At 36.1% G+C, this 9,689-nt stretch overlaps 1 protein-coding gene across 1 annotated transcript in view; it reads left to right on the top strand.

Annotated features, from left to right (window-relative positions):
• Positions 1-9,689, top strand: part of PRKN (parkin RBR E3 ubiquitin protein ligase) — a 1,541,099-nt gene that overhangs the window by 653,903 nt on the left and 877,507 nt on the right. Inside the window, exon 7 of the mRNA XM_044675477.1 lies at positions 7,403-7,518. Within this exon, the coding sequence (XP_044531412.1) occupies positions 7,403-7,518 (116 nt within the window). The remainder of the gene's footprint in view (positions 1-7,402; positions 7,519-9,689) is intronic.

Genomic DNA, 9,689 nt, shown 5'->3' with positions numbered 1-9,689 from the left:
TTTTTTTTAAATTTAGAATATTTTTCCATGGTTACATGATTCACAATTCCCTCCCCCTTTCCTCTCCCCCCTCCCTGAACTGACAAGCAGTTCCCCTGGGTAATACATGTATCATTGTTCAAAACCTATTCCCATGTTATTCATATTTTGGATCAGTCTTATTGAAGCTTGATTTTATATTTTTAATGGTGTCAGTGTAGTTTTCTCTATTACAGACTTATTTTTGTATGCTGGGAAAACAGAGTAAGTACTTAGGGATTTATTATTATGTTTAGTCAAAAATGAACTGGAAACATACTTGATCTCAGCATGATGGGTAATGTGTAACAAAGAGACTCAGTGTACCTGGGATTGTAGCTATGCCTAGGAAAGCCATTTAATTCATTAGGGTATTAAACTAGATGACTTTTTTCCAGTTCTAGAACTATATATAAGCTTTTATATATGATATATGTATACATACACACACACACACACACACACACACACATATATATATATATATATATAATTGCAAGATTCTGTGACCTCTACTTTCACATGTCCATTTTGGTTGTTAATTTACAAACACTATACCATTTTCCTTTTTTCACAGATTTTGTGAGGAAAAAGAAAAAACACAAACCTTGTCAACAATATTAGAGCAACTAGGCTTCGCATTACTTTTTGGTTTTATCATGTTTCCCCCCAAAAAAGTAGGACTATCCTACAATAGGACTATCTACAATAAAGAGGCAGGATTTAAATTCTCTACTTGAAAAAAGAAATAAGGTCTTTTTTTTTTTTGCAAAAGGGATAAAGAGAATGCTAAGATTTGCAAGGCAGATAGATTTAAGGTTGGGGGAGCTAAGCCTCCCAGACTAACATCATTTGGAATGTTTTAGCCTTGACTATTTTTGTTGTTCAATATTCCTCTTAGTTTGTAGCCAAAAATAAGTTCATATTATTGTTTTGTGAATCATCACTACCAAAAAAGTACCTTTCTTTTTTGCTTCCTTTCCTAAAAGCCTCTATTCTAGGTTAAAAAGGAAGGAAAGAAGAAAAATAGATAGGTATGTAACACATATGCTCTCATGTGCTTACTCCAACTTGCTTGATTAGTCAAGTCTCTAGATTCAGTTCTTATTTTCTCAGGATTCTAGGGGCACCCCTGAGAAATTGAAAATTTAGTTCTATAGCTTAGGAAGCCCCATTGGTATGCTTCCCACCATGACTATTAGATAATTATAAATTTAGTGAGCCAGGGCTGAGCAGGTTTTGGAAGTGAGTTTTTTCTAGGTTTGCCAAAAGCAGTTGTTGAAAAGAATCCTTCCAAAAGTCTGTAACACACTCTCTCATGAGTAAATACGGGGTATAGTCATATGAACTGGATCTTAGAGAGTACACATGTCAAAGTAGTAACTTGGAACTCTTAGTTGCTTCCCTTTGTGGTGGCACTCAGGAAATTTCCCTTGTACCTCTTAGCTGAGGTCCTAGAAGAACTATGAATCTTCATCCATTCTGCCATAGCTTCCAATACAACCACTGCCCTCAAATGTTCCAGAATGCTTCTAGGATGTCACTAAGACATTGAGAAAATCCTCCAAAAAATCAAAAGTTCAAAAGGTCTTCCTCTGGACCAGAAGTGGGTAGGGTAGAGGTAGAGAGGTGTCTAAGGCAAAAGCAAAGTGTTCTTCTGCCACCCCAAGAAACCATGTAAGGAAAAGTTTCTGGAACATTCTTGTTTGTTACCAGATTTCCTAACAACTTGGGTTCTAAACTTCTCTTCTCTTTTATAGATCACTCAGAGGGTATAACTAAGTTTCTTTAGCCATTCACAAAACTTATTTTCATCTCATTAAAGCATATGGCAGTTTAAGCTGGATGAGAAAGACAGAGACACAGAGAGAAAAAAGACAAAGATAGAGACAGAGAGGCAGAGACAAAGTGACAGAGATGTAGTTAGCTTATTTAAGTTCTTCCAATATATGACGTGCTGTGCTAAATATTGAAGACATAGACAAGAACCCCCATCTTCAATATGCATAAGTTTTTGTGGTGAAAGACAACATATAGGGAAGTTCTGGAAAGAAAGGGCCATGTTGAAGAGATGACTAGGAATTGGCATAAAGGACTAGTCCCAATAAAACAAGACAAAAACTCACCTACCAGAACTGAGAGATCTGCAGTTGAAGTCCAAAATATTGTTTGGAGGAAATTGAGGATGGCCAGAAAACAAAGTGAGGTTGTAAGGAGAATGATGGATTCCTTCTCTTAGTTCATGGCTCAGAGGAGAGTAGCTCCATGGACTAAGAGGGTAGTCATAGTGGTAAGAAGTACTCTGAATATATAGCTCTCTATCTCCTCAAAGTAAAACCCAGCATTTCTTTTTATGTTTTCTAAGTAATTTCAGTATTGTAGAAGATGGAAGAATCCAGGGAATAAAGGGAGGAGAGGGAATAGAGAAAAATTAAATAAGATAAAACAAGGACTGAAAAAAATGTAATGCCAATAAGAAAGAAAAGCAGCTTAGAGAATCCTTTAATTCCCAGTACCGAGCAGTCCTGCCATGCTATGTTATCTCTTAGTAGCATTATTCAAGTTATATTCCGGCCTCTTTCTCTTACATGAAATAGATTATTAAAGTTAATGACTGACCCTTAGATTTGGCATCATTGTGAATTTAAATCAATATGTTCTTTCCACTTTTAGTTAAGAACTTCAAATATGTGTTTTCTCTTTTCAGAAGTCCCCCTAGCAAACACTGAGAAAATAATAATTCACCTACTGATTATGAATCATTTTAGGCTCACAAAGCTGTGACCTGTGAGAATAAGTAGTCCCTCAACAATACATTAACCTGTCATCATCAGGCACCCGGTCTTATGGTTATGGTCTTTTTTTTTCCCTTAATGTACTATTTTATATGTTATTAAATGAGCAGAAAGTTTCTGGTGAGTAATTACCAGGTTTTCCTTCCCATCCCATCCATCCTCCAAGCTGGAAGTCTCCCTTCCTCCCCCAAGCTGGAAGTCCAGCAGCCACTCAGTGGTCCCAAAGCAGACCCTCTTAACTGCTCCATTTCTAACCTGCATCTATTCATCTCTCCTTAGACAATCCTGTAACTCCCTGTTGCCAGGATCTCACCTTATTGGTGCCAGACAATACGGACACACCGTCAACTTTATCCTTACTATAGCTCAGAACTGTCAAACTCAAGCAGTGCACCAGCTTCAGCTTCCCTAGAAGGAAGCCCAGCTCAATATGGCTTTCCTTAGAGAATCTCTATCCTAAGGGAAAGATTTCTTGATTCCCCTAGCTATCAATTCTCTCTTTTCCACCTCCTCAAAATTTAAGTTCTTTTTTCCTTCCCATTTGCTGTTCCCTGAGCTACTTGGTATTCCACCTCTATACCTTTTCATAGACTATTCTACATTCCTAAAATGTACTTTCTCCTCACTTCTGCCTGGGAGAATCTTTAGTTTCTTTCAAAACTCAATTCAGGTGCTCATCTAATGGAAAAACTTTCGTGATCCCCAGCATTGTTAGTAGTCTCTCTTTCTTTAAATAATCATGTATTTATTTGCATGTAGTATCCCTTCACTAGGATATAAGATCCTTGTGATCAGAAGCTATTTTCATTTTGCTTTTGGACCCTTGTGTTTTCCAGGTTGGGAGGACTTTATTGAGTGACGTTTCAGTCTATGGGTTGCTGGGGGTTAGAGAATACTTCTCTCTGGCCCCCATTTTCCCAAATTTGGTTTCTCAGAGATGACAGGAAGGTGTGCCTCTTCTCTGAGAACCTTGTCAGGGAAGTTGGTGTTGGGATCTGTTGGGGGTAAAAAGGGAAAAGAATTCTTCTTCTGCTTTCAGTTATCCAATTTGATTTTCTTTCTCTCCTTTCAACCCCTCATACTCTGGGTGCCCATCTGACTCTCCCCACACACCAAAGAAATTTGAGTTGGAGGAGAGGGAGTGAGAAGGAAGGGGTACTACCATATGTCAAAGGATCCTGAGAAAAATGAAGAATGGGCGGGGGAAGGTACATACTAAATAGTATGTACAGTCTCCAGTACATACTATATTTTAGGTGCTTAAGAACTATTTATTAGACTGGATTGATTTGGTTTTAGTGCTGGACCTTACTGTCCAGAAGGAAGGAAAAAGTATTTCTTACTCTCTAGAAGCTTTTGTTCAATAGTATTATAATAAACAGCAGAACATGAAAGTTGGGAATAAGTTGGCAACCAAACAAAACAGGATGAAATAGTTTGAGAATCTTTTGAGGTGGATTCTTAGTGCTATATTTCCTATTGACCAGATTAAGGATGAAAGGCTTCACCATTATGAAAACCAAAAGAAAATGCCTTTTTCCTCAATTCCACAGATGAAGAGGAATTTACATTCTAAAATAACTAACTACTGTGTCTGCTAGTTTCATATAGAAAACTGTTTATACAGAAGCTTGTTTGTTGTGTTTAAGGAAGGACAAATAGGAGCACACATATGGCCTTTGTTCTTAACAGATAGTATTTTTTCAAACGGATTAGGAAATTTAGCATTTAAATTTCAATTTTTCTTGAAAATTCGGCTCTCCTGGTATAACAGAATGAGCCTTAGATTTGGAGACAGAATATTTGGGTACAAATCTCTGAGTGTAGGGAAGAGGGAAAGAGAAACAGAGAGAGGGAGAAAAGAAGAGAGAGAGAGACAGATAATAGAGAGACCAAGAGATAGAAAGAACAGAGAAATGGAGAGAAAGAGAGAAAAGAGCAAGATTTTGACAAAATAGATTTTCAGAATCTATTCACTCACTAAATCCTAAGATCTGTTGCTTCTCTGTAATGGAAGTGGAACCTCAAAGGCAGTGGCCATGGAAGAAAAGGGCTGGAGTATTCTGCCAACAAGAGTAGGACTTGTGTATGGTTCAGCCAATGTGTGTCTGTCATCCAGAGACCAGCACAGTAAAATCTTGAGAGTTCTATTACCAGAATTTGAACAGTAAATAATCAAATATTTTATTTGTTACTAGGCACGTGGAGAAAACAGAGGGCCTTTTGAGTTATAAAGAGGTTGTATCTTCTTCTAGAGGAGAGGAACACACCCACACCAGTGAAAGGACAAGATCTTTTGAAGATGTTGAAGAGAATTATTTTTTTTTAACACATATTACCAGATGAACTTGGTCAGACTGTTTTGATAATGGGTGAAATTTCTTTACATATTCATGAGATTAGAATCATTTACAAACCTTCAAACATTGTGAATAGGTGAACAGATCATTGGTCTTTGATAAGCACATAAGGCAAACATTCCAGGGTGACTTGTGGCCCTTACTAAAAAGCATTAGATGTCCTCAATTATATACTAGTGAGCGAGGGGCTAGCTTACTGCTTTGGCTTACTAGTTGGGCCAAGTGGAAATTCAGGTGAGGGGACTTATAAATGAAAACATGGAACCGTTCCAAATATCTCAGCTCCATTCCTGGCTTGGAAAAGCTGAGACCCTACCCAGGTTTGACTATTTCCACCATAATGAAGCTGCTTGTTCTCATTGCTTTTGGCTAGTAATGTGTCTCTGTCCCTTTTCTCAGGTATCACATAAACCCAAACAATAGGAGGCTAAGAAACACTATTGATATTGAAAACAGCAGTAAGATAATCTCTGTCATATGAAGCAACTTGTCCCTTTACTATAGAAAGCAATTTTATTTTCCTCCCTTTAGAAATGTGGTCCTTTTTCAGGAGGGGGTGTGTGAAGTTGAATGGAAAAAAATGTTTATTTTCACCAACTTATAACTAAATTTAGCAAATCCTTCAATGATTTAGAAACATCATTTTGAAAAAAAAGTCTAAGGGTTTTCCTGGAGTGCCACAGGGGTCCTATGTAAGGTTGTCCTGGAGCCAGCTTGTACATTAGCTTGTTGTTATATTTTTAGCATGAGCATTTACCCCTCAGAAATGGGCAAACATTACAGACATAGATTTGATTTATTGTTCTGTTGAATATTTAGACTTAAGAAAGCAAATACCAAAAATGCCAGTAATACAGATTAAACTTAAAAACGTATCCTTTATCCTTTTCCCTCCCATACCTCCTACCCCTAGTCAATTGTTAAACATTTTTTACATTTTTATTGTCATGCTAAACACACTTCCATAGTGGTCATTATTGTAAGAGCATACTCATACATAACCAAAACCTCAAAATAGCTCAAAACATACTGATGTGAAAGACCACTCCAACAGTTCTTTCTCTGGAGATAGATAGCATTCCCCATCATAAATCTTTCAGGATTTTCCCAGATCACTGCATTGCTGAGAGTAACCAAGTTTTCTCAGATAATCATCCATTATTGCTGTTATCGTGTATGATGTTCACCCAGTTCTGCCTATTTCACTCTGCATCAGTTCCTGCAGATCTTTCCAGCTTTTTCTGAAATCATTTTGCTCATCATTTCTTATAGGACAATAGTATTCCATTACCAATGAGTTCCACAGTTTGTTTATCCATTCCCCAATTGATGTACATGCCCTCAATTTCCAATTCTTTGCCACTGCACAGAGATCTATAAAAAAAATTTTATGAGTAGGTTCTTACCCCTTTATTAAGTATTTTCAAACACATTCCTGGGTCCATGTAACAAAAAAGATTAAGAAATCCTGTTTTAGAAGGATGAAGATTGAAATGCAATATAAAACTTTTAAATAAAGTGTGTAGCTTAAATATTTGTTACTGAGTTCTAATTGATACTTTAATATTTAGCAAAGTTGAACTGACCTATATGGGCTTAAGTGTGGCTGAATATATAATAGCAACCATTTTGACATGAAAACAATGCTATAAATATTGGTCATTTCCCCTAAGAGAACTCATATTTCTTTAACTTGTCGGGGTGAAATGCAAATGGACCCAACATATAATTATGACTGAAGGGGACTTCAAAGTTCATCTAATCTAGTCCCCACCAACCCCAACTATCTCCCCTTTTTTCAGATAAGGAAACTGAAGCCCTGAAGATGAGAGTAGGATAGGGATGAAGAGAATTCAAGAGGAAGAGAAGGAGGATCTTTCTCTTAGACCCACATAAGGTAGTAAAAGATTAAACAGCTAAATGCTAAAATCTAAAGCTTGAGAAAGTGGGGGCGGCTGTGTGGGAGGGAACAGAAAACAAGATCCAAGAAGGCACTCAGAGCCTTCTTTGAGGATGCTCCTAGCATTATGTCACAAAAGCAATTTGTGCCCACTCAGATGATTTTGATAACCATTCTTAATCCATTCAGGACTCATTCCTAATGGCTTATTTCCTTTCCTGCTGGTAGGAGCGATTTATTTCCTGTCTAAATGTTGCTCAGAGTAAGATAAATAGAGGACATGGGTTTCAGGAATGTGATCTTACTTTATCTTTCTTTCAATGTTTTAGGAGTTCTATTTTAAATGTGGTGCACACCCAACCTCTGCCAATGAGACATCGGTGGCTCTGAACCTGATTACGACAAACAGTCGCAGTATCAGCTGTATTACATGTACTGATGTCAGGTAAAAATAACAAAAACACTGTCATTCTCAGCAAGGCTATCTTCCTCTGTGCTCAGAAATGTTTCTCCTTATATCGCCTTTACTTTTTTGGGAACATACCTTTTGTTTTGATAAACTGCGAACTAAAGAAACAAGTTGGGTACTAAAATGAATTATAACTGTTATCAATATGGGTAAGAAAATAATAGATTATGGAAGGCCTTTTATATGATGAAATGTTTTGGATACCGGATATTACATTTTAACTACTGGTTTACTAGATTTTAAAAAAGATTTCCATTGCCAAACATTTTATTGTGGTATTTCAGGAAACTAACCATCTGCTTTAATTCTCGAGTACAATAGTAGGTTATGCTTTAAAGATGGATTTCTTGAGGACCCAAATATAAAAAAGAATACTGGAAAAAAAGTATCTAGAAGAGAGAAGCAAATTAATTCATGTAACAGCAATGTGAGGACAAAAGAGAGAAAATAAGATGGAGCTTATTTTATCTAAAGACTACACGACCGAGGGTAGCATTAATATACTGATATGCCTGAGCAATGTGTAGTCAAAAAAAAAGTAGGGGTGACAGGAAGGTAATTTTTGTATTTTCCACTGAGGTCAGAAAGAGAGAATAGACTTAAATTGTACAAAGATGGATTTAATTTATATATTGGGAATAATTTTTACTGGAAGGCTAATAAAACTTTCAAATCTCTTAAAAAGCAGAGTCATGGAACTTCCTTGTTTCTAGAGTTTCAAGAAGAGTCTTGTTAAAATGTCATGTTGCCCTGAATCAAAAAGATGGTCATAATGTCCTTTCAGACACCCCAAGATTGCATAGTAAATAGGTATCAGGTATCCTAAGGCACTACTTCTAACTCTTCAATAAAGTGATTTTAAATATAGTTTAATTGATCAAAGCATGACAACTCCAATACCGGCTGTTCATAAAAACCATTTCCAAGAATTATTAATAGTTAGACATGTTTTCCTTTCTGCTGCCTATTCAGTCAATACAAGTCTGCTGATTTTTGAGACTATTGTAACAAAAAAACAGTACATTATCACCATATAACTACATTGTATTGAACTTTATTGGCCTGTTTACAAGATAGAAAATTGACTAATTGAAATTGAAAAACCATGCTTTTAGATGTGTAACAAAGCCAACTCAGATGGTTCTTCAATTAGGATAGCTGAGTAAAGAAATTTAGGACAACTGCAGTGTTGTTGAATTGGTTTATCTGAAAGCAGTAGGATGTTCTGTATCTTTCCCCCTTCCTAGAGAAGAGGAGAAACCATATTCTGCTACCCAGAATACAACACAGTTGGGCAGTGTTTTGAAATTCATTAAGCTTGAAAATGATTGCATTTGAAATATGTAACTGCATTCCTATTAACTCTATATATAAGATAAGTAGTGTTGTCATGTCGCAGAGCCTTCAGGTTTTTGTTAGGGTCTTACCATAAATGTCTGAAGGAAATCAGCCTTATACAAAGTTGGGCCTGTAATTGTTTAAAAGAAAATAAATATTATGTTCAAAAATAATTTTTCATATAACTTTATGGAGGTTTTAGGAACCAAATAGATTGTCTTTGAGTATTTGTAAGGCTGTCAAGTAGAACTTTGTTCTACTTGTTTCCCTAGATCCCAAAGGACAGAAAAAAAACAACAACCAAAAAGTTGAAGTTATAGAGGCAAATTAAGGCTTAATAGGAAGAGAAGGGGAAAATACTGTTAATTAAGAATTTTCCAAAGTAGAATCTGCTGCCTTGGGAAATAGATTTTCCTTCAATTGAGATATTAAAATGAAAGTCAAATGATCATTTGTTGGGGGTGGAGGGGTGTTGTTATTAAAGTAATGGTGATGATGATGATTTGTAGAGTGCTTTATGAATATTAACTCTTTTTATTTTTCACAAGAATAATAGAAGGTACCTGTCATTATTATTTTTATCATCCTAATTTTATAGATGTGGAAACTGATACGGGTAGAGATCAAATGATTTGCCAAAGGTCATACAGTTAGAAAGTATTTGACACTAGATTTGAACATAGATCTTCCTAACTCCAGAACCATGTTTTAGATTGGATTCTTGGTCAAGTATTATTTGGACTAGATTATATTTGACATTCTGTGAGGGTGCTTTAGAAATACATATATATATATATATATATATATTT

The sequence above is a fragment of the Gracilinanus agilis genome, chromosome 4 (assembly GCF_016433145.1).
Source record: "Gracilinanus agilis isolate LMUSP501 chromosome 4, AgileGrace, whole genome shotgun sequence".
Lineage (NCBI taxonomy): Eukaryota > Metazoa > Chordata > Mammalia > Didelphimorphia > Didelphidae > Gracilinanus > Gracilinanus agilis.
Note: the sequence above shows the minus strand (reverse complement) of the source record. Positions and strands in the feature narration are given on the sequence as shown.